Genomic DNA, 25,296 nt, shown 5'->3' on the forward strand with positions numbered 1-25,296 from the left:
AATGCAGGACAATGTTAAGTTGGCACAAAGAAAATTAAGCAAAGTGTGACTTAAATGGAGAATGGCTGCAGAATTCTGATGTGTGGTGTACGAGTCACAAATAAAATTAATGTGCAGGTATGGGCAGTGATTACGAAGACTAATGAAATTTTATCCTTTATTGTGAGAGGAATTGAACATAAACATAAGGAGGTTATCCCTCAGTCAAAACAGGGTATTGGAGAGACCACATCTTGAATAGTGTGTGCAGTTCTGGCCTCCTTATTTAAGAAAGGATGTAAATGCATTGGAGACAGTTCAGATGAGGTTTACTAGGAATGAGCTCGTTATCTTATGAGAAATGTTTGGACAGACTGAAGTTGTATCCACTGGAGAATTGAAGAGCAAGGGATGACCTGATTGAAGTGTGTAAGATCCTGAATGGTCTTGACAATGGTCGATGTGGAAAGGATGTTTCCTCTTGCAAATGAGTCTAGAACCAAGGGGACAATGTTTAAAGATGAGGTGTTGTCCTTTTAGGACAGAGATGAGGAGATTTTTTTCTTTCTCAGGGGGTTGTGATATTTTGGAACTCTACTTCAACAGGTGGTGGAGGCTGGATATTTTTATTCAAGGGTTTATAGATTCTTGTTAGGTCGGGGAATGAAAAGTTATCAAGATGGATGGGAATGTGGAATTCGGAACATAAACAGATCAGCCATGATCTTATTGAGTGGCAGTGCAAATTGGAGGGTCGAATGACCTATTCACCACCCATTTTGTACATTCAAATATATGTCAATCAGAATATTCAGTTAGCCAGTTCTGCATCATGTATAATGATCATTTGAAGGAAGTGTCACTCGAAAAGATGAAAAGGATGGTATTTATCTGGTTATCAAAGGTGTACAAAATGAATAACAATATTGTTGTTCTGGATCCCAACACAAATGTCTCTGCAGTAAGCCGGGGATAATCAATCAGGTCATTCTTGACTTATCCAGTGTCCCCTGCAGTGGTAAGGGCACGTAGACTAGTGAAAACATGGTGACAGCATGGTAAAGCCACCCTGAGTTGAATAGCACAGTCACATTCACCACCCAGCATCAAAGGAAAAGTGGTTACTTGTAACTCAGTCCCATGGTGACTTGTTGGCCCCTATGCGGCCCAACCCAAACCTGGGGCCCAGCGGTGGGCCAGAATTCCATGATGTATAGCTGAGTGTACCGGTCATTTCAGAGCTGGTGGCTGGTTTCCAGGAAATGTCGATCGCATTGCCCTTGGCCTCCAGGCTCACTTTATTATCCACACTGCTCACGTCAACAACTCGCAGCTGAAGGTCTGAAAGTGAAAGAGCACAAAGTGGATGTAGATGAACTGATGGTCCTTTGGTGTTCCTACCTGTGATAAACAGCACATTTTCTACTTCCTATTAGTGCACTGAGCTGCCTCCAAGGATAATGCTGACACTGTGGATACAACCCTATGTTGCTGAGTCCTTGTGGATTCTGTTACCATGAAACCTGGCTTATGGCTTGCACTGTAGTGGCTGCTAACTGGATACAGAAGCTCTAAATATTTTGAAGGCAGAGGTACATTGATTCTTGATGACAAAGGAGATGAAAGATTATCAGGTGGGGGGGTATAAAATCGAGGTTAAAATCAAATCAACCATGATCTTATTGATTGGTTGAGCAAGCTAGAAGGGCCGAGTGACCTACTCTTGTTTCTTGTCTATATATTTGAACGTAGCTCTGAGTCTGCTGCATCTTTATCTCTGCCTCATCTATGAGTAACTTCCAGGATTTCCAATAACCTCTTCTAATTTACATACCAATGAGCAGAATACTAAGCTGTGTGTAGAAGCTCCCTCCTGGAACCCTCCCATTTCTGTCAGAATCATGTAGCACGTGACTAGTGATGTCAGAGTTACATCATCGTATACATCATCGTATCGCTAACACTTGCTTTCCCATTCCAGCGATAATAGTAAACATCAGTTATGTGCAACAGGTATCAGCCTGTTTGCTCTGTGTTTGATGGGTACCCTTCTCTGTGCACTGTTCGATGTTGGGTATGTGTGCTGATTATATCTTTATAAGAACAATTTGGAAAAAAGACTGTTCCCAACAACCCCACTCCCAAAGCTAGCACAAGCTATAACAAAAGAGAAGGATTTTGGGACCAAAGATTGAGAGTCTCCTCTTAAACAACATTAATTATTACATTTGTGTATATCTACATATCCGATTCACCTATAAAAATTACAATGAATTTGCTTCTGTTGTTCTTTCAGACAGTGTATACATATTATGTTGACTCAATAAAGCTGAACTGGACTGAATGCCAATTTGGTAATAGAACCAGTGTGGACACAATGGGCCAAATGGCCTCCTTCTGCATAATAACAATGCTCAGATCCTGTGATTCAGTTAGTTCTGTGTCTTCTCCTGTGGATTGTCAATCACAGGCTGCTGTATGTTTACCCATTGCCTTGTTGGTGACGTCTTGCAGTCCTTGACCCTTTGAGTTCAGGGCGAGTGTGATAGCAGCATTCTCCATGTCCTGCAGGACCTGAGATGCTGAATTTAGCCGCTCCTCCTGTGCTTTAGCCCTCAATGGGGACTCCTCTGCAAACAGCCTTGTTGTGAGGGAAATGATATCCTGTGCGAGAGAAAGTAGCATTACTATTTGATGGTGAACCAAAGCTCCTTCAGCCTTTTCAGGTGGACGTTTAAGATTCAGTGATTTTAGATCGAAGAAGAGAAGGAGTTCTCTCCTGTATTTCTTGGCTAGCATTTATCCCTCAACCCCTATCACTAAGGGTTGTCTGGCTTTACCTGTGGGATCCTGCTGTGCACAATTTGGATGCTGTATTTCCCACATTGCAAAAATGAAAATGCTTCAAAAGTAATGCATTGACTGCAAAGACATTGAGGATTGGAAAGTTGCTGTAAAATGCAAGTCTTTCTTGATGAAAACAAAATCAAACGACCCCACAAATAATGGGTATAAGTCAACTTTTGTGCAATTATGTTAATTTTGTGGCACCTTGTTACTGCATACTGTAGCTCACAACTGGAAAGAGTCAATCATTTTGAGTCTAATATGATCTTTTGTAATCCTGAGGGTCTCCAATGTGTCTTCAATTCATGTGTCTTCAATCTCAGAGCATGGGAAGCACTAGCAAAGCTGCTGGTTATTGCTAATCCCTAGTTGCCCTGGAGAAGGTGTTGATGAGCTGCCTTCTTGAACTGCTGCAGTCCACTTGGTGTTCCACAGTGTTATCAGGGAGGAAGCTCTGAGATTTTGACCTAGTGACAGCAAAGGAATGATGATAATAGTTCCAAGTCAGGATGATGTGCATTGCAGAGGGAAACTTGCAGATGATAGTGCTCCCAATCAGACTCAGCTGTAGTATGGGAAGGGAGACACATCTGCTGATATTGGAATTTGGTTTGGCCGTGGTCTCCAAGACCTCCTGGAATATTCTTTTGGACTTTGTTGCCCTAGCTCAGACACATATGTTTTCCTTTTGGGGAAGGAACCAAAATGGAGGCTGTGAAATGATATCTCACCAAGAAAGGAAAGAATTAACCCAAGTTGGGGAACATTGGAAGGACAAACTTGAGATAAGTTTCCTGAAACATTTTGGGAAGATCTCAAGGCCTCAGTGAGGAGAGAAAACTTATTAAAGTGGTACCGGAAATGAGGGACATCAGTGATGCGCGGAGACTGGAGTACCTGGAGCTAGTCTTCTTCGAGAAGAGGAGAGATTTAACTGAGGCATTCAAAATCATGAAAAGTTTGACAGAAAAATTAAGAAGATACGGTCTCCAGTGGCAAAAGAGTTTGGTAACCAGAGGGCACACATTGAAGGTGATTGTTAAAAGAGGGGGTAATGAGGAGGCTATTTTTCCACAAAAATGAACTGTGATGTGGAAAACATTGCCTAAAAGGATGTCATCAGAAGTCACATGACACCAAGCTATGGTCCCGCAAGTTGATGTGAAATCACAAGCTTTTGGAGCGCTGCTCCTTCATCAGGTGAAGCCACCCAAAAGGATGCCAATCATGACTTTCAGAAGGGAACTGGATAAATACTTGAAGGAGAAAAACACTGCAGCAAAAGGGAAAGGACAAGGCAGAGGGTGGAATATCTAATTGGATAGGACTGTCAAAGAGTCAGCATAGGAACGATGGGCCAAATGGTCTCCTGCTGTAGTGTTCTGTTAACTCGTGATCACCAGTTTCCCAAAGCAAATGTTGTTCTCTGAATTCTGCACACAGAGCTAAAGGGCGCTATCTTCCTCCTCACCTGAAGTAATGATCCATTGGCAGGTTTCTGGCACAGTTCACCAAGCAAGCTGCTGCTGTTAGTCATCCTAGAGCAAAATATCTCCACAGGTGAGGCTGGCTATGGAAAGACAGGAGAGAAAAGTCTAGTTGAATCATGCCAAACTCGAATCATTGCTGCTGTCTATCTCCTCTATGGTTAGTCATCAGCTGCACGTTGCAAAAGATGTTCAGTTACTCTGGTGTTCATCCTCTGCGCGGTTAATGTCTATCATTGTTACAAGAAGATTTCCTGCTCAGGTTAGCCAAGGACATGATCTCTGAGATAACTTGGAACATTTATGGAAAGATAAGCAACATTTTCATAATCCCAGGAAAGTCTGATTTGCAACTGGGTGAGTAGAATTAGGTTAGTAACCAGTGAGGGGAATGAATTGAAGAGAACTGATGGTCTTTGATCCCTGGTCCCACCCATGATGGTGACCAAAGGCATTTCCCCCTCCTGGAAATCGGTTAAAACAATCAGCCTGTATTCCTGCTCCTGTCCCCTGCTGACAAATGTTCTTGTGCTCCTATAGGACAGTACAATAACCCCCTCCTGCATTGTCAGCTATGGCCCCCACTGCCTAAGCTCACAGTTGAGAAATGATCTCGTGAGGGGGAGGGTGGGTGGAGGAGGCATCCGCAGGTTTTAGGAAGGAAATGCCATTTCTGAGATCCTGCAGGTAAATATAACTGATGGCTCACCTGCTCTGGTGCTGTTGCCAATGTGGGGTCAGTTCCAGTGGTTCCAACGGCAGAGACACTGTAGCCAACAGGGTCAGTGGGGAGCATAGGAGACGTTACAGGGGCTGAAACAACAGAGTGTTGGAAATACAGTTTAGTAGCTTTGTCATAGCCTTATGATGCTGACCTTAATTATAAATGTTGTATAATTGTATAATGTAGAAAAAATGCTTTCACCAGATAAGCCTTCCCTGTCAGGATAGGACAGTTCCTGGGAAGAGCTGACCAGTGTGTACCAGTTGCAAGTGCTAATCTCATGTAGCTAAGCAAGAATGTGTACTTCCTCAAAAGTCAAGCCTGATTTCTCACAAGAGACTGTCAGATGTAATGTCACGAGCTATTAAGTACTATGTAATAAACATTGTTGATCCGTCAAGACTGAGCTTCTCTTCTCCCAAAGAGTTCATGTGGGCATCCTTCCACACTTGGTATCAGTAACAGTGACTACTACCAATAAGAAGGATTGGGAGCCTGAATCAACCCAGAACCCCTCAGATGGTATCAGTGCACATGAACTACAACACATCCAAAGAAGTGACTGAGGACCCTAATGGCACACTGGTAATGTTCTTGCCTCTGAGGCAGGAGGCTGGGATTCAGGTCCCCCCTGCCCCGGAGGCTGCCGTGATATACCTGGGCAGGTTGGTTAAAAGTATCTATTATGTCTATTGGGAGTTTGGGAGTGTTGTGGCACAGTGGTAGTGTTCCTACCTCTGAGGTAGAAGGCAAGGGCTCAGGTCCCACTTGTCCCCGAGGTGTGATAACATATCAAAACAAGGTCAGAAGTCATACGACACCAGGATGTAGTAGGTATCAGAGTAGATTACTTTGGTTAGACCCTCTCATGTGACTCTGTTACCTACTCATGTTATTCCAGCCATTTGGTTTGTCTCTTACGCCATTTTGTTTTTGATTATTTGTAATTATCTCTCTGCCTCAATTAATCAGATCATAAGTCACCCCTTCACTTGTCATTCAGCTATTTACACTTTACTCATACCGTTTGACATTCTTGATCATCTGCAAAGACTTGTTATTCAGCCTGTCGACACTTCACTCACACTTTTTGTACTTATCTGTCGATGCTCTTAAATGCCTGGAATTATCTTGCCATTATCTCTCCACCTATATGTTCTGTGTCTGTGTACCTCCCTCTACTTCACCTGGCAAAGGAGCAGTGCTCCAAAAGCTTGTGATTTCAAATAAACCTGTTGGACTATAACCTGGTGTCTTGTGACTACTGACTTTGTCCACCCCAGTCCAACACCGGCATCTCCATATCATCTGAAAACAGGTTGATTTGCAAATATCTCCACCAACAAGTGGGAAATAAGTGTCTGTTAAAATGGAGGATGTGATTGTAAGAAATGGGATGATATGTGTAAATTAGGAATGCTTGTTGGCCTCATGTCAGCTCCGCTTAATAGAGTGCAAGTGAACTGATTTCGTTCTGTTGGCAATGTGTCTCAACCATCCCTCTCCCCTTCTGTGTCAGAAGCCTCTCGCTCCTGCTCAAGCACCTTTTTTCTCAGGATGTAGTTGTGATAAGCAGAATTGGCATTGGGTGTGCCTTCCCTCCCAAGTTTCACCTGAGAGCCACCTTCTTGAAGCGTTAACAGTCTGCATGGTGACAGGGCCCCCTTTGTGCTGTTAGGGCCAAGATTCTGCAGCATAGGGCAGGAGTGACCATTCTAACCTCAATTCAGATAGTGTGTGGCCTGGAGTGGTTGCATGTCCCATGTGCCTGCTGGCTTTGTCCTTTGAAGCCGTAGAGGTCTTGGCCCTTTGAAGTGCTGCTGAAAAAGCTGTGGAATACCTGAGGGAAATGAACAACCTCTTGCAAATGCAGTCACTGAAGGAGTATATTGTATTTGGCATTTGGCTTGTTAGGGTTAGCTGAAAGACCCTTTACATGTTTCCATCTCTCACTGAGATATAAATAACCTTCAGATTCCCTCAATGTGGAAACAGGCCATTCAGCCCAACAAGTCCACACTGACTCTCCAAGTAGCATCGCACCCAGACTCAAGCCCCGACCCATCTCTGTAAACCTTCATTTCCCTTGGCCAATCCACCTAACCTGCACAGGGTACCCACACAGACACAGGGAGAATGTGCAAACTCCACACAGACAGTCACCATCAAACCCGACTCCCTAGCACTGTGAGGCAGAAGTGCTAACCACTGAGCCATTGTGCTGCCCTTTCTTAGAAGAATTAGTCTATGTGTTTTGTGTTTGTTAGTAGCTGCTCTGTAGTTAATTAGTAGGCAGTCTCCAGGCATATAGCATGGATCTAGTTACCAAAGGGCTCTAGAGGTACTATGGTATTGGCCCTACTGCTGAGACCCATGTTTAAGTTCTATTTGCTCCAGAGATGTGTAATAATATTCCTGAACAGGTTATTTAGAAAATGTCTAGACCTAGTTTCTATTTGTTAGGAGCTGCCAATATTGCTTACCAAACATAATGCAGTTAACTAATTAATTATTAATTTGTAAAACATCCTTTCTTTACTTAAGCTTATGCCTTTTCTGCCAAAGCCTTACCAGTAGTTAGTGCTTCACCACTTAATATGAGTATTGCACAAAGGATGGCTTGGGCTCTTGTGATGCAGTGGTGGTGTCCCTACCTCTGAACCAGGGGTTCAAGTCCCACCTGCTAGAGAAGTCTGTCCTAACATGTCTGAACATTTTGATTGAAAATATCTACAAGATGAATAGATGGCAATCCTTCTCAAGCAATCCTCTCGCACCAATTGTCAACTGTAGGCATCTCTTAAGCCACATCCACAGAGGTTGGGGTGACAAGTGGCCAAATTTAGATCAAAACGTTGACCCTTAAAGCCAACAGCATGAACTTCCAAAACTCATCTGTTGGGCTTGAGGTCAAACTAAGGGCCTAGAAATGTAAAAGCCATCATTCAATTCACTGCAACACACCATTCCCCCAAATTAAGTTAAACAGCAAAGATTATAAATGTTGTTTTAAATCAAATCACTTTTGGAATGCTGCATTCAATTCTGGTTTCCCTGCTGTTGGAAAGATATTGCTAGACTTGAAAGGGTACAGAAAAGATTTACAAGGATGTTGCCAGGGTTGGAGGGTTTGAGCTATAGGGAGAGGCCGAATAGGCTGGGGCTATTTCCCGTGGAGTGTCGGAGGCTGAGGGGTGACCTTATAGAGGTTTATAAAATCATGAGGGGTATGGATAGGGGGAATAGCCAAGGCCTTTTCCCCAGGGTAGGGGAGTCCAGAACTAGAGGGCATAGGTTTAAGGTGAGAAGGGAAAGAAGGGACCTAAGGGTCAACTTTTTCATGCAGAGGGTGGTGTGCGTATGGAATGAGCTGCCAGAGGAAGTGGTGGAGGTTGGTACAATTACAACATTTAAAAGGCATCTGGATGGGTATATGACCAGGAAGGGTTCAGAGGGATAAGGGCCAAATGCTGGCAAATGGGACTAGATTAATTTAGGATATCTGATCGGCATGGACAAGTTGGACCGAAGGGTCTGTTTCCATGCTGTACAGCCCTGTGACCTTATGATTCTAAGTCATAGGTCACACGATATCACTTTGACCTTAAATTCAAAAGAATCATTTTTAGCAGTTGGAGTTTAACTCAATAATTAACAAACACATACAACCATTTCCAAAAAGAATCCAACATTGAAAATCCTCCAAACAGTTGCAAGGAAAGATGCAAACCACAAACAGTCTGTAGTTGAGCGATGAGTCAAGGTTTTAACTTATCAAATGACACGCTGACAGAGTGAGGCAGTCTTTCCCTTGGCCATGAGAGGGAGACCGACACAGGAGAGAAGAGGTAAAGGGAAATCAAACTGTAAATGCTATAAGTCTGAAATAGAAAACAGAACATCAGACTTACATAGCAGATCCTTCAGGAACTGAACAGCCTGAGGATAATCTGAACCACATATTCCACACTCAACAGCGAACCTTAAACATTTGGCATTGGAGACCAGCTAGTGTTCTTTTTAACTATGTAGAAATTACAGCTTAGAAATAGGCCACAGCAGATTTTTGCTGATATCCAGGGCCACAGTGGTGTAGAGTAATGTCACTGGATTAGTAACCCAAGAGGTTTGAGCTAAGGTTTTGCTGGAACTTGTTGCTATGTTGCCTGGTGAAATCTAAATTCAGTTAATAGCTTTCACATAAAACAAGCCTCAGAGGGCTTTTATGGTGTAATGGTAGTGTCTCCCTCTCTGTGCCAGGAAGACTGGGTTCAAATCCCACCTGCTCTAGAGGTATGTCATAACATCTCTGAACAGGTTAATTACAAATATCTCAATCTAACTGTAATAATGATGACTGTGATCATTTTTGTTGTTTAAAATCCCGTCTGGTTCAATAATGGAGCGCAATCAACCGTTTGGCCTAAATGTAACTCCAGGCCCATAGCAATGTGATTGACTGTCCCAAATGGCCCTAACAAATCATACAGTTTAAGGGAAATTAAGGATGGGCAACAAATGCTGGCCTTGTCGGCAATGGCACAACCCACGAAAGAATAAAAAAAAATCTCATTCTGTCATATTTCTTCCTCTCTTAAGTATTTACTTCAGTTCCCTTTACATCATGGAGTTGACCACTTGGTTGGTTCAGAATTGGAGTCACGTGTTTGGCCAGATCAGGTAAGTGAGGTGGGTTTTATTTTCTAAAGGTCATTAATGAACAAGTTGGGTTTTAGGTTAGGCCTGTGAATTATTTCTCTGTTGTACTACATACCCATAAACCCACAAATCAAATGATAGAACTGATTCCCCTGAGATTCTGGAAGCTGCTCGAAATTGTTATTCAGCACAGCCCTGTCATTGACTGTCTTATGCCCAATGACCATACTAACTGGTCACAGTGTCAATATTCCTTTAGCATTCCGATCTTTAACTATTCAGTGGCAGCAATTACCTCTGTAGAGCCCTCTCCTCCAGACACAACGTCTGTTTTTCTAATGATAGGACGAGGAGAAAGGAGGGATGCCTGGTTTGTCCTCATTAATTCAATTCTGATTCTAGTATTATGCAAAACTAAAGCTTCAGATCAGAAATGAAAGATAGCACTATCTCCAGGCTTGTTGAGGAGTTATAGAAATAAAGATTTTCTATTCCTCCTTACTGTGCATTAATTAAACCCCAGTCAAACTCAATAGACTGACTGTGGTAAGTGATGTACAGAGAATGGGAAGCTTTGATCAGGTCAGTATGTTCCTATTACCATGGACATGGGCAGGAGTGTGTCCAACCTCAGGGTCAGGTAAGTCTCCATTAACAGGAGTAGTTGTGATTCCATTAACAGGAGCAGGCGTGATTCCATTAACAGGAGTAGCTGTGATTCCATTAACAGGAGTAGGCGTTTTTCCATTAACAGGAGTAGCTGTGATTCCATTAACAGGAGCAGGCGTGATACCATTAACAGGAGTAGCCGTGATTCCATTAACAGGAGCAGGCGTGATACCATTAACAGGAGTAGCTGTGATTCCATTAACAGGAGCAGGCGTGATACCATTAACAGGAGTAACTGTGATTCCATTAACAGGAGCAGGCATCATTCCATTAGCAGGAGCAGGTGTGATTCCATTATCAGAAACAGTTATGCCTCCATTAACAGGAGTAGCCATGATTCCATTAACTGGAACAGGTGTGATTCCATTATCAGAGGCAGGTGTGTCTCCATTAACAGAAGCAGGTATTCTTCTGTGAACAGGTTTGGGAGTGTCTCTATTAACAGGAGGAAGTATAATTCCTTGAACAGGTGCTGATCTGTTTTCATTATCAGGCGCTGGTATAGCCCCACTGTGGCGTAACTCCCGCTGTCTGAAACTTGAATGTTCACCAAGTGAAAATTCTGTGGAATTTGAAAATGAAAAAGCTATATCCAAGTTTTGGATTTACACACCCAATTTTATCACCGTGGCTAACTCAGTCTTATTGGAAACTGTGATGCTTTAAATAAGATTAAGTTCTCGAGACCAGTTAAAAAGTTGTAACAACACCAGATTAAGTCAGGGAAGGATCCAATTGACATTAACATGAAATATTGGTCAAAATTGATCCAATCTCTGCCAAACACAGGTGCAGAATTTACAAACAGCATCCTAGACTTTATTAACAGGGCATACAGTAGAAGAGGAAGGAGACAATACTAAACTTGTATCAAGAACTCTGTTGCTTTCTGATCTAGTGTATTGTGTCTAGGACTACACTTTGGCAAACATCTGAAGGAATTGGCGTGAGTGCAGAAAATGGTCATTAGAATGGTTCCAGAAATAAGGAACTTTGGCTGCATCAATAGATTTGAGAGGTTAGGGCCGTTCTCCTTGGAGAAGATGAGGTTGAGAGGAGTTTTCCAATTCATGAAAGGCCTAGACAGAGTAAATAGAGAGAAACTGTCCTGACTGTTTGAGGGAATTAGGAACCAAAGTGCAACAGTTTTACGATAATTGGCAAAAGAACTTTGTGATTTTGAGGGAAAATGTTCTCACCCAGCAAGTGGTTGGGATCTGGAATGCATGACCTGAGAGTGCGGTGGAGGTATTTAAGAGGGAATTAACTCCTTGTGTGAAAAAGGTAGGGCATGGAGAGTACCTGAAGAAGGCACAAGCTAATTCGCTCCTTTGCAGAGACAGCAGACATAGAACATAGAACATAGAACATAGAACATTACAGCGCAGTGCAGGCCCTTCGGCCCTTGATGTTGCGCCGACCTGTGAAACCAATCTGAAGCCCATCTAACCTAAACTATTCCATTATCATCCATATGTTTATCCAATGACCATTTAAATGCCCTTAAAGTTGGCGAGTCTACTACTTTTGCAGGCAGGGCATTCCACACCCTTACTACTCTCTGAGTAAAGAACCTACCTCTGACATCTGTCCTATATCTATCACCCCTCAACTTAAAGCTATGTCCCCTCGTGCTAGCCATCACCATCCGAGGAAAAAGGCTCCCACTGTCCACCCTATCTAATCCTCTGGTCATCTTGTAATGATGAGTCAAAAGGTTTCCTCTGGGCTGTAAGCATTCTGTCCTGTAAATAATAATCATTGGAGCTAATATTAATCAGATTATTTGAAGCAGTAGGAAAATTTAGCTGAAGATCAAAAGGTACAATTTCTTTTTCAAATGCTTATCCAGTGCTCTTTCTTTTCATTCGTTCATGGGATGAGGGTGCCACTAGCTGGGCCAGCATTTATTGCCCATCCCTAATTGCCCAGAGGGCAGTTAAAAGTCAACCACATTGCTGTGAGTGTGGAGTCACATGAAGGCCAGACTGGGTAAGGATAGTACTTTCCGTCTGTAAACGATATGAGTGAACCAAATGGGTTTTATTGAACAATCGAGAATGGATTAATGGTCATTAGGTTCTTAATTCCAGACGCTTTTTTTGGAAGTTCTTATTGGATATGCTTCTCCACTGTCTTAAACCTTCCAGATATAACATCTCACCGAATTAAAATGTTTCTCCTCTTCTTTGGTTCACACATCTATAACCTCTGATCATTGACCCGTCTGCCACTTGAAACAGTTGTCTCTAACCATTCCATAAAAACCCTTCAATATTTCGAGTGCCACTATTAAATCTCCCTTGAGCCTGCCAATCTCTTCTTCTCATAAGGGAATAATGTCAGCTCCTCCATGAAAAGGAAACAGTTAATGTTTCTTGTCTGGTATGAGTCTCCTTCAAAATTAAGATAGGGTTAGGGTTAGCATTGGTTCTGAAGAAGTCATATTGGACTCGAAATGTTAACTCTGTTTCTCTCTCTACAGATGCTGCCAGACCTGCTGAGTTTCTCCAGCATTTACTATTTATATTTCTAGTTTTATTTCAGATGTCCACCATCCATAGGATTTTGCTTTTAAATATCAGCTTCCCTTGTCTCTACCTCTAATTAAAGTCTCACCCCCTGCAAAATCAAGATGCTTCAAAGGTTCCATGGTGTAGGAGATCCTGAGGCACAAAAATTAGTGTGATACAATTCAATGAGATCAAGGGGATGTGATGAGCAGGAAAAATGTGTAGAATAGCAAGGTCAAAAATCACACAACACCAGGTTATAGTCCAACAGGTTTATTTGAAAACACAAGTTTTCAGAGCTCAGCTCCTTCCTCCAGAAGCTTGCGTTTCAAATAAACTTGTTGGACTATAACATGGTGTCATGTGACTTTTGACGTTGTCTATCCCCGTCTAACATTGGCACCTCCACATCATAGAATAGCAAGATTCACCTTGATGCTGATCTTTAGATAAATTAGAGGAATCATTCGCTCCTGAAGCTTCAAATGCCTGGTTACTGGAGCAGTTGTAACTTGCTACTGTGTTGTGGCAAGTTCCATTCGGTCCACATAATTCATTATTGTTCTTGTCAACACATTCATTAATGCCTGAAATAAATCAGAATTTAAAATGGAATTTTGCTGTTACAAAATCATACAAAATGCTTAGAGCACAGAAATGGATGATTTGGCCCAACATCTAACTCTGTCTAGCCCTATGAATATTTTAACCACATAAACATCTCTTTCTCCCTCATATACCTATCTAACGTCCCCTAAAGCATTTCTACATTCTTTGCTTTTGACTACTGCCTATGGTAGTGTGTTTCACATTCTGACCATGCTCTGTGTAAAGACATTTCTCCTGAATTGCCAATTGGATTTATTATTCATGATACATCCGAAAAAATCATTCAATGACCAAGCCACTTCTGGAGAAAAGAATTGCATATAACATATTAATATTAAATACCATATGCTTATGCCCCTTAGTTTGAGCTCTTCCGCAAGCAGAAGCATCCTCTCCATGTCTATCCTTTCATAATCTTAAAAACTTATGTCATTTTACAGTCTTCTTTGTTCCAGTGAAAAAGAACACAAGTAGGTTCCACCTTTATTGATGGGACCAACCTCTCATATTGTTTTCAGACTAGTAAGCCTTCTTTGCACGTTCTTCAATGTTGTTACCTCCTTTTTATAATACGGATGATATTTCCACAAGTTTTCACAGTATATCTGTTCAACCCACCCATTGCCCACCCATTACCTTAGCACCCCATTTGGAGCTACCTCTCTGAGCAATTAAGGAGTAAGGACTCAGGGACACGTGAAGTCACCGACAAGTGCCTTGTGGCACACCTCCCCCTTTGCTGGAGAGCAGGCTTTGAGCATCCACGACAAACCCACCTCCAACACTGGTCAGTCGTGGTACCAACCCCTTATGCACTTGTGGAGAGACACCAACAAAATATTGTACATTACCGAGGTGTGCCCCTCTCCAGGCAAAGTGGTGAGTGCATCACCTTAAAATCAGAAAATGAAGAGCGAGTTGAAATAAATCACTCATTCTCAGAATGCGAGTGTTCTGGGATTGTTGACACTTATTGTCCATCTCTAATGGCTCTTGAGAAAGTGGCGGTGAACATCCTCTTGAAGCACTGCAGCCCAAGCTGCAATATTCATGAGACACTTGACAAATGAATAGAATATTACAGAATTATGGCGTTGAAGGAGGCCATTTGGCCCATCATGTCTAGAATGAGCATTATGAATGAATACAATTCCTCTGTCTTTTCCCTGTACCTCCGAACATTGTGTCTATTCAAACAATCATCATGCATTCTTGAATGCCTCAACTGAATCTGCCCCCATGACATTTCCAGGAAGTGTATTCCAGACCCTAATTACTTGTGGAGTGAAAAAAGTTATTTTTTTCTCATATTGCATTTCTTATGCTTGCAAATCACTTTAGATCATTGCCGTCTCAATCTCTCCAATCCATCCACATAACCAAAGTTACTCATCCTCTGTGCTCTCTACAACGTGTTCTCAACCTTCCTGCAATGTGGTGCCCAGAACTGGTCACAATACTCAAACTGTAACGAGTGTCTTGTATAAATTCAGCATAACCTCCTCTCTCTTTATGACCCCTTTAATAAATCTTAGGATACTATATGCTTTATTTACTGCTCTCTCCACTTGTCCTTTAATCTTCAAAGATCTGTGGACATATACACCTAGGTCCCTTTGCTCTGCACTTCATTAATGTATCATATCCCCTGTTTTATATTGTCTGTCCACATCCTTTCTACCAACTGTTATCACCATTCATCTTCATCTCCCATCTATCTGCTCACTCCACCAACGTTTCTGTGTCCTTTTGGAGTTTGACACTTTCCTTCTCAGTTTAAAATTCTTCTAAGTTTCACAGCATCTGCAAACTTTGAAATTGTTTCCTGCACACCACCTGTAATTTATAAATCAGGAAAAGCAAGGGTCTGTATACTGAGCCCTGGAGAGACTTCATTACAAACCTTCCTCCAGTTCGAAAAATATCTATTGATCATTACTCTCTGCTTACAGAGTCATAGAATCATACAGCATGGAAACAGACCCTTCAACACAACTCATTCATGCTGACCAGGTTTCCCAAACTGAACTAGTCCCATTTGCCTGCATTTGACCCATATCCCTCTAAACCTTTCCTATCCATGTACCTGTCCAAATATCTTTAAATGTTATAATTGTATACACCTCTACCACTTCCTCTAGGTGTCTTGTTGCATACACACACTGCCCTCTGTGTGAAAACGTTGCTTGTCAGGACCCTTTAAAATCTTTCCCCTCTCACCCTAAATCTATGCCTGCTAGTTTTGGATTCCTGTATGCTGGGGAAAAGACCTTGGCTTTCATCTTATCTATGCCCCTTATGATTTTATAAACCTCTATAAGGTCACCCCTCAGGCTCCTACGCTCCAGGGAAAAACTCCCCAGCCAGTCCAGCCTCTTCTTATAATTCAAACCTTTCAGTCTCAGTAACATCCTTGTAAATCTTTTTTTGCCCCCTTTCCAGTTTAATAACATCCTTCCTACAGCAGGGCAACCAGAATTGTATGCGGTACTCCAAATGTGACCTTACCAATGTCTTGTACAGCTATAACATGACGTCCTGACTCCTGTACTCAGTGATGGAGGCAAGTGTGCCAAACGCCTTCTTCACCACCCTGTCTACCTGTGCCACCACTTTCAAGGAACTATGTACTTGCATCCCTTGGTCAGTTAATCTCGTATACACAGTACTATCGTTCCTTTTACTCCATGACCTTTAGCTTAGATGTGTGTTGTGAGGTACTGTGATGAGTGCCTTTTGAAAGTCCTTGTACAGCACATCAATAGCATTAACCTCATCAAACCTTTTGTTACCTCTTTAAAAGGCTCCAGCAAGCCAGTCAAACATTGACTTCCCCTTTTGAAATCCATGCCAACTCTTCCTAAACAACCCATCTGTGTCCAAGTGACTACCAATTCTATCCTGAAAAATTGTTCCTAGAAGTTTCACAGCTTCTGAAATTAAACTGACTGGTTGAGGCTTATCCTGCAGCTTTTTATTAAGGGTGCAATGTTTCCAAGCCTCTAGTGCTCTGGTACCTCCTCTGAATCTAGAAAAGACTGAAAAGCATGGCCCTTGCAACCTGTAATTTCCATTCTCGCTTCCTTCATTATTGTTAGATGCATCTCATCTAGTCTTGGTGCATTGTCAACTTTAAGTATATAGCCTGTCCAGCTGTTCCCCCTTATCAAATTTGAACCCTCCTAGTGATAAAGCTTCCTCCTCTATCACCATGGCTTGGGTAACATTTGCCTCCTTGGTGAAGACAACTGCAGAGTATTAATTTGATACTTCAGCCATTCTTTCTTGCCTTTAAGTGTAAATCACCTTTTTACTCCCTAATTAGTCCTACTCCTTCTTTTGTCACCTTTTCACTAAAGATGTACCTGCAGCAGACTTTGAAATTCTCCTTGACGTTGGCTGCCAGTCTTTACGCGTGATCCCTCTTTGCTTCTGTAATATGCTTTATCGCCTCCTCCTGAATGCTCTGTATTCCTCTTGGTTCACAATTGTATTTTCTACCTGATTCCTGTCATCCGCCAACATGCGCCTTTTGGGCTTTTCCCTAACGTGGCAATAACCTGGTCATCTCTCTCCCAAACACGACAGGATGTATAGGTGAGTGAAATGAACGTGTGAATAGTAAAGGCTGCCTTTATGGATTTGAGCACTGTTGTGGGTATTAATGGGACTGTACTTTACTTCTGACTGTGTCACACCAGAATTGGGATTGCCTTGTCCTGTGGCTAGGTGTCAACATGAAAATTTCTACCTCTAGGAAACTGGATCAAGCTGGTGAGTTTACATGTGAGATAAATCATTCAAACGATATGATTCTTACCGAAACAGTCTGCCTTCCGAGCAGAGTTCATTTCATTGGCAGGGGACTCAAATTCCTCATTACACACGCAGTGATTTCTGACAAATAGTTTGAGCTGTGCAACGTAACACTGTATGTCCCTGTCACAATCTCCATCTAAGGACGACTCGTCTATATCGCAATCACCATCTGCAAAAAAGGGAATCAACAAAATGTCCTCTTTCTCTTCAACCCATTGTAGACACACTCTGAGTGCTATCAGCTGGCCTTCCATGTCCCTTGCTATCTCTGCAGCTAATTTCTATAAGCTGTTGCTTTTAACCAAAAGGTCAGAGATTTTATAATTTCCAAGAACCCATGTCCAATAGTGCATCATTTCCAGTTGGACATTTTCCAAAACATAATTGTTGCTACATTGCCCCTGTGTTACATTTAGGTGTTTAAGACCTCAATTATAACCACTCTGTAATGTTGGTTTCTCTCTGTAATTTGCTTGCAGATTTGTCCCTTTATATGACCAGATCATCTTTTGTTTAGTGATGTTCAGTTGATGCGAAACATTGGATAATTTCCTCTGCTCTCTTTTCAAATGTGCCATGTGATCTTTTAGATTCACCATGCGGGCAGACTGAGTCTCAGTTTAGGATCGCATCCAGATGTCAGCACATTTGATAGCTTGGCACTTCCACAGTGCCAGTCTGGGCTATGAGCTCAAGTTCCTGCTGTAGGGCTTGAATCCATGATGCAAATTGTAAGAGTGCCAGCCGGTGGACCACTAATAAGTTTTATCCACAATGGGACAGAAATCTCTGTGCACTGGGGCATAAAGGACTTTCTATTTAATGTTCCAAAGCAACCCTGTGTTGACTTTGAACCTCAGAGCCAGATCAGGACTACATGTGCGTTTTGGACAAACGACATTTCCCTAATTTGGCAGTAGCCTGGTCATCTCACTCCCAAATACTCCAGGATGCATCGGTGAGTGAAATGTGTGTGTGAATAGTAAGGGCTATCTTTATGGATTTGAACACTGATGCAGGCTGCAGGGACTGTACTTTATTTCTGTCTGTGTCACACCAGAATCGGTATTGTCTTGCACTGTGGCTAGGTGCCAACATGAAAATTTCCATCTCTAGGAAATGTAATCAAGCTGCTGAATTTACACATGAAATAAATCATTCAAATGATATGATTCTTACCGAAACAGTCTGTCTTCCGATCAGAGACGGTGGATACAAATCTATCTTTACAGATGCAGTGATTTCTGACAAATAGCATGAACTGTGAAACGTAGGACTCCATGTTCTCACCACAATCTCCGTAAAGGGATGACTCATCGATATTGCAATCACCATCTGCAACAAAGCATATCAACAAAACGTCCCCTTTCTCTTCAATCCATTGTAGACATACTCTGAGTGCCATCAGCTGGCATGTCACAACAGGCTGGGTGCAAAGCCTTCCACATCCCTAGGTATCTCCACAGCTGTTGCTTTTCACCAATAAGTCAGAGACTTTTTAATTTGTGAACCAGTCACTCGATGCCTCTTGCAAGCAAGTGAAAGTATGGCCTGCTATGGGAAGGATATTATTAAATTGGGAAGTGTGCAATAAAAGATTTACAAGGATGTTAGCAAAAGTTGAGGTTTTGAGACATTTGGAGACTCTGGGACCTTTTTTGTCCCTGAAACATCGGAAGCTGAGGAGTGACCTTATAGAGGTTTATAAAATGAAGAGGGGCATAGATAGGGTGAATAGCCAAGGACTTTTCCCCAAGGTAGAGGAGCCCAAAACTAGAGGGCATAGGTTCAAGGTGAGAGTGGAAAGATTTAAAAGGGACCTGAGGGGCAACTTTTTCATGCAGATTGTGCTGCGTGTATGGAATGAGCTGCCAGAGGAAGTGGTGGATGCAGGTACAGTTAAAGCATTTCAAAGACACTTGGATAAGTACATGAATAGGAAAGATTCAGAGGGATATGGGCCAAATGCAGGCAAATGGGACTAGTTCAGTTTAGGATATCTGGCCAGCATGGATGAGTTGAGCCAAAGGGCCTGTTTCTGGGCTGTACGACTCTATGACTCTAAAAAGATCATTTCAGCAAACTGGAGCCATTGAAATGTTTCCCCAGTGTTGTCCTTATTCACTCCACCGATGTTTTTCTGATTGTCTATGTCTGTCTGCATCTATGTGTAGGAGAGTTACATGAGGTGAGTAGAGCTTTAAGAAGTAGAGTTATATGTTGACAGTTCATTTATTGCTTATTTGTAGCGAGATTCTTGGAATAAATTTTAATAGAAATTTGTAATAGATAGTAATTCTTGTGAAGTAGACAAACTAATGTTTACTATTTGCCTTTTTCTAAACTGCCATGAGAATTTGGGGATTCTTTGAGTATTCTGATTAAATTTTTAACTTTTGAGAGAATTTCAAGGATAGCAGAGCTTGTTTTCCAGCATGCTGTACAAGTGAGGCATCTGAGATCTACCTTAAAACCTCAACTTGAGGAAATGTTTGGCAACCTGACTGCAATCTCACCTCATGTGGAATGGTAACAAGTTGCTTTTGATAATTGCTGCTGTGCGGCGTGTTGGGAAGCTCTTGCTTCATTAACAGTGCTACCCAAACGCAAATTGCTTTTTGTACAGCACAGACTCGAGACCTACGCCCCAATATGGAGACAATGCTGGATTTTCAGAGGCCCTGAGGTATCAAACCATGCTTCCATCTGTCCTCCAACGGGACTGAAGAGGAAAATAAGGTGGATTGCGGAAGGCATACCATCCCCAGAGACATGATGTCCAGCAAAGGACCTTAAGGACCCAGAAGAGCCCGAGAGAAGGCAGGAGCTCCTCGGCCCTTGGCAGAAAACAAGGCCCACAAGATAGGATCAGCAATGGAGGGGAAGAGGCCTGCTTTACCTGCAGCCTTTAGGACTTTCTCTCCCTCTACTTTGAACTAATGCTCAGAAGGCAGTCCAGGCATTGGCATACACATGGGACTAAGTGAGGCCATATTCTACACCTATCACCAAGGGTGGGCAGGAGGAAGGAATCAAGGCTGGAGCTGGTAGTCTGAGGTAGGCCTCACTATCCAATTTTATGTAATTTCCTGAAACCTGCTTATTATTTTACATTTTTAACATTTATTGCATAGCCATTAACAGTGTTTCTCTCACCACAGATTCTGCTAGTCCTGCTGAGTTCCTGCAGCACTTTTCATTTTTATTTCAGCCCTGACTTGATGGGCCAAAATGACCTCCATGTATGCTACAACTTTTCTCTGATTCGATATTTGAATCTTCAATGCAATGTTACTCTTTCCCAAGCACCTCAACCTTTCCGAGATCAATCTCTCCCCTTGTGACGAAGCAGAACTCTCTCCCGCATGTGATGACCGCGTCGCACATAATGATGAGATTAACACCTATAACCTTATCGAGGGCGTGTAATGCTCATTCTCCTGGTTCTTCACTTGCATAGCCCTCAAACTCAAAGGAAGAGGGTGAGACAACTGTACAGAGGTTGGTATCTCATCTTCAAGTCACCCTTCATTTACACAGTACGTGGGCTCTGCTCAGCCGGCTCAGAGCCAGTCCCTGGACTGAGGAGACTCTCTGAATCTCCTGTTTATATCTGTCAGCCAGGGCTCCCTGATTGGCCCCAGTTCACAACCCCAATCAAGGATCTCATACTTAATGAGATCTACCTGGCCCTCGTTCCCATCAATGCAGAGGCAAAATTAGCCTAACATTTTCTAAATGGAAAAGTAGAAAATTATTTGTAACTTTCAACACAGTTTTGGAAGTTAAGGGTTATAGAATCAAGGCAAGTTGATGGAGGTAACATGTAGATTATCCAGGATCTAGTTGAATGGCAGAATGAGCATGGGGCCTTGAACTACAGGCTTCATGTTCGTTCTGCCATTCAACTAGATCATGGATAATCTGCATGTTTATTCCATCAACTTGCCTTGATTCTATAACCTTTAACTAACAAAGACTAGTGCTGCCAATTTTGAAATTATCGATTAGCCCTGAACCTCTACAGCTGTCAGAACTCCAGATTTGCAGTCACCCCCACATGTGGAAAGGTGCTTCCTGACATTATCCCTGAAAATTCTGAGGAAAGGTCACTGGACATGAAAGGTTAACTCTGATTTCTCTCCATGGATGCTGCCAGATCTGCTGAGCTTTTGCAGTAATGTCTGTTTTCGTTTCATTATCCCCTGAAAGGCCCGGCTCAAATTTTGTTTTTTTTTTCCTTTATTTTGCATTCTCTCTATTGTCTCTTCATTGAGGGGAATGACCACAGTCTAAAACCTATTTGTCAAACTATAACAGGGTTCATTCAGATCTCGGACTCAGTGTTGCCTCAAAATATTTTTTCCCTGCAAGAGTTAAAAATGCCTTTGTGCTCGCCCTTGCACAGTAACTCCCATTTGATGTGAGATGTCAAATTCCAATGGGTTCATGTTTCATTTTTTCTGTCAGCAAAGATCATATAGAATGGATGGAGTGCCTTTTGTATGAACTTATAGATTTCCTAAACAAATAAAATATACTCTTGCGAGAAAAAGGGATGTCAGATACTTCTGTGGTGTTTTGGTGTGAGTGTGGAAGTCTGCTAACCGATCAATGCTGAGTGTGCTTGATTGATTAAGCCTGGGTGTGGGCTCGGAGCAAAGTGGACAGACACCATAGAGGACTGTTAGAAGCGAGAGTTGGAATAGGCATGAGTAAAGGCATTTGATGATAACAGAGATATCTTTAAATACTTGCAAATAAACCTGTTGTTCATTGAGAAACTAAATCTCGTCTCTGGAATGTTCTGAAATATATGAAATATACAAGACCCTCAATTAGATCATTCTGCTACACTCAAAGGTATGAAAGCCTCATCTGAGCAACATATCCTTGTAATTTAACTGTGTCAATCTTTAACCCTTCATCCAGGGTTTCAATTTTTCAAGAATGGGAATTATTTTCTTAAGTGCAGAGAAAGAACATGCACAGACAGTGAATGCAATTGTATTGCATCTGTACCCTACTTTTAAGTACGTGTGAATTTGTTTACAGTATGCAAACATCGTTCCCAGACAACTCTGAAGGTGTTAAGTGTTTAGTAAGAATTTGCTGATTGCAATTTCCCTTGGTAATAAACAAATTTAGTAATGGGTTCTTACGGGATGGTGGTAATGTCCCTACCCGTGGAGCAGGAAGCCTGGGTTCAAGTCCCACCTGTTCCAGAGATGTCTAACAATATTTCTGAACAGGTTGATTAGAAAAATAACATTTATTGCTGAAGATCCTCTTGTAGCACAGTTCTTACTCCTAGACCAAGAGGCCCAGGTTCAAGTCTCACCTGCTCCAAATGTGTGCAATAACACCTCTGAACATGTTGAGTAGAAACATAGGTTAAATAAAAAAAAAGACAATAAAACATGATGTGTTCTTGAGGCACAGTAGTAGTGTCCCTACATCTAGACCAGGATCATGTTCCACTTGCTCCGGAGGTGTGTAATAACGTCTCTGAACAGGTTGGTTAGAAAAGTGTAAGACAAACTCAATAAGAAAAGGAAGTTCTGGAGTGGAACTCACCAACGCAATCTGGGTTCCTCATTAAGTTGGCTTCCTGTGGACAGGGTTGAGTTGTAACTAGCGACAAGACTGCAAGAGAACGAAGGTAAAGTGCTGTCAAAAATAGAAAGTGATTCATTGAAGATTTTGAAGAAGAATTTTATTCTTGACCTGAGCTTGAGGATGTGCGTTGTCTTTTAGTTAATGTTGAAATTTTAAAATTCTCACCTTTATTTCTGAATTCCAACTTGGCCTTGCCTTCATTGAATCATCCACTTTGGATAAACTACAAGTTACCATTGGCCAGAAACCGAATTGGATGAGCCATATAAATTCTGTGGCTACAATAGCAGGTCAGTGGCTAGGAATCCTGCAGCGAGTGGCTCACCTCCTAACCACCTGTCCCCACCTCACCAGCCATTTATAATTCTTAAGTCATGAATGTGACTGAGTACTGCCTACTTTCCTGGAAGAGATCAGCTCCAACAACATTAATGAATTAACTATATTGCTATAGATCTGGAGTCATGTTTACCTTGACTTGCTTCCATAAGGGACATTCATGAACCAGATGCTTTTTCTTGTGACAATGGGTAACATTAGGCTAACTTGTTCAAAAAGAAACAGATCTTCTGTTGAATTCCAATGTCACCATCGCCATTGTGGAACTTGAACCAAAACATTAGCTGAGGGTTCTGGATTACTAATCCATTGATATTCCCACTATGTTACTGCCTCCCCTCACAATTGGATTAAGTCTCTATGATCTGAAGTAGGGGATTCGATAAGGCTGGTGGAATCACTAATCAGGAAGGCTGTATATTATCTACTGAATTAACTTGTCAAATTAGCTGGGGTCCACATGAGCAATGTTCGGGGATAAACACAATGGAGTGGGATCCATAATTGGTTGCATTTGGTCTGTGCTAGGTGGTTAAATAACACAGACAGTGTATGATTTGTAGCGAGCCGTGGAGAGAGTGAGTCCTACAGCATAGAAACAGACCATTCGACCCACCATGTCTATGCCTACCAACAAACACCAGACTACCTTGATCCTATTTACCTGCACTTGGTCCATAGTACACGATACTCTGGCATTTTAAATGGTCATCCAGATGCTTCTTAAATGGTGCAAGAGTATAGCCTCCACCATTCTCTCAGACAGCACCATATTTCTACCACCCTCTGGGTGAAAATAATCTTTCTCAGAACCCTCTATACTACTTGCTCCCACCTTAAATTTATGCCGTCTGGTTTTAGACGCATCTGCCATCGGAAAGAAAGTATTTCGATGTATTCTCTCGATACCTCTCAATTTTTATTTACCTCAAACAGAGCACTGCCCCCCTGCCCCGCTCCAAGAAAAACAAACCCAGCATATACAGTCTCCCCTCATAACTGTGGCTTTTTATCCCAGGCAACATCCTGGTGAATCTGCTCTGCACCCTCTCCAGTGCAATCGCATCCTTGCAATAATGTGGCAGCCAGAACTGCACACAATATGCCATCTGTGGTCTAACCAATATTTTATAAAGTTGTAACAAGACCTCCTTGCTCCAATATTTTCAGTCTGGAGAAACCCACAGCAGTTTTTGTCAAAGTTCATCCTGAGCAGCTCCATGACACGGTTTACGGTCTGTTCCTCGGGACGCATGCTGAGACAAACAGCGACTGTGCCGGGAGGACCATCGACTCAGTGGAAGATGCTTTTTGGTCTGCCTGAAACTTGTACTCTTCCAGAGCAAGGAGGTGACCCTGACTGAGTGTTGCAGACTGGCACATTCTGAGGTCCAGGACTATGTACTGAGGGACGCACTAAAGCTTGGGGCAACTGCTGCCCAGGCACAATGGGGAAAGGCCATTGTATGAGGTCTTTCTGCTGAAGGTAAACGGGGGTCTGTTCAGTTATCGGATCCTCCCAGTGCCTCAAATATATGTAAATATAGACTTGTATAAGTAAGAGATGACTTTGGTTTGTTTGTTGGATAGAGTCAAACTCCAGTGTTTGTTTGTTTCCTTGATATGATGCTGTACAGAACTGAAATGCATTTTTGACTATGAATAAAGCATAGTTTTGAAATTAAAAGAAAAGTCTATGCCCTGGCTAATGAAGGTAAGCATTCTGTATGTCTTCTTCACCAGCCTGTTACCTGGGCTCACACTTTCAGGGATCTATGGACTTATACACCAAGCTCCCTTTGTTCCTGGGTACTCCCTAGGGATCTACCATTCATTGTCTATGTCCTTCCCTGATCAGATGCAAAATGCATCACCTTGCACTTATCGGGATTAAATCTTCGTTCCAACTCATGGTTGGGTGTGGCTTATATTGGAGCGTGCAGAAGGTGATGTTCCTATATACCTGTTGTCCATGTTATTTTTTGGATGAGTTGCTGCAGTGTAGACTGCTACTACTGTGCATCAGTGTTGG

At 42.2% G+C, this 25,296-nt stretch overlaps 1 protein-coding gene across 1 annotated transcript in view; it reads right to left on the reverse strand.

Moving 5' to 3' along the window:
* Positions 1 to 25,296, reverse strand: part of LOC109935378 — a 109,189-nt gene that overhangs the window by 70,397 nt on the left and 13,496 nt on the right. The window contains exons 2-10 of the mRNA XM_048617833.1: positions 22,884 to 22,952; positions 18,486 to 18,641; positions 17,308 to 17,475; positions 13,310 to 13,465; positions 10,298 to 10,927; positions 5,023 to 5,126; positions 4,298 to 4,396; positions 2,466 to 2,643; positions 1,207 to 1,320 (exon numbers count right to left, since the gene is read on the reverse strand). Of these exons, the coding sequence (XP_048473790.1) occupies positions 1,207 to 1,320; positions 2,466 to 2,643; positions 4,298 to 4,396; positions 5,023 to 5,126; positions 10,298 to 10,927; positions 13,310 to 13,465; positions 17,308 to 17,475; positions 18,486 to 18,641; positions 22,884 to 22,952 (1,674 nt within the window). The remainder of the gene's footprint in view (positions 1 to 1,206; positions 1,321 to 2,465; positions 2,644 to 4,297; positions 4,397 to 5,022; positions 5,127 to 10,297; positions 10,928 to 13,309; positions 13,466 to 17,307; positions 17,476 to 18,485; positions 18,642 to 22,883; positions 22,953 to 25,296) is intronic.

Source organism: Rhincodon typus, chromosome 38, assembly GCF_021869965.1.
Source record: "Rhincodon typus isolate 14 chromosome 38, sRhiTyp1.1, whole genome shotgun sequence".
NCBI lineage: Eukaryota > Metazoa > Chordata > Chondrichthyes > Orectolobiformes > Rhincodontidae > Rhincodon > Rhincodon typus.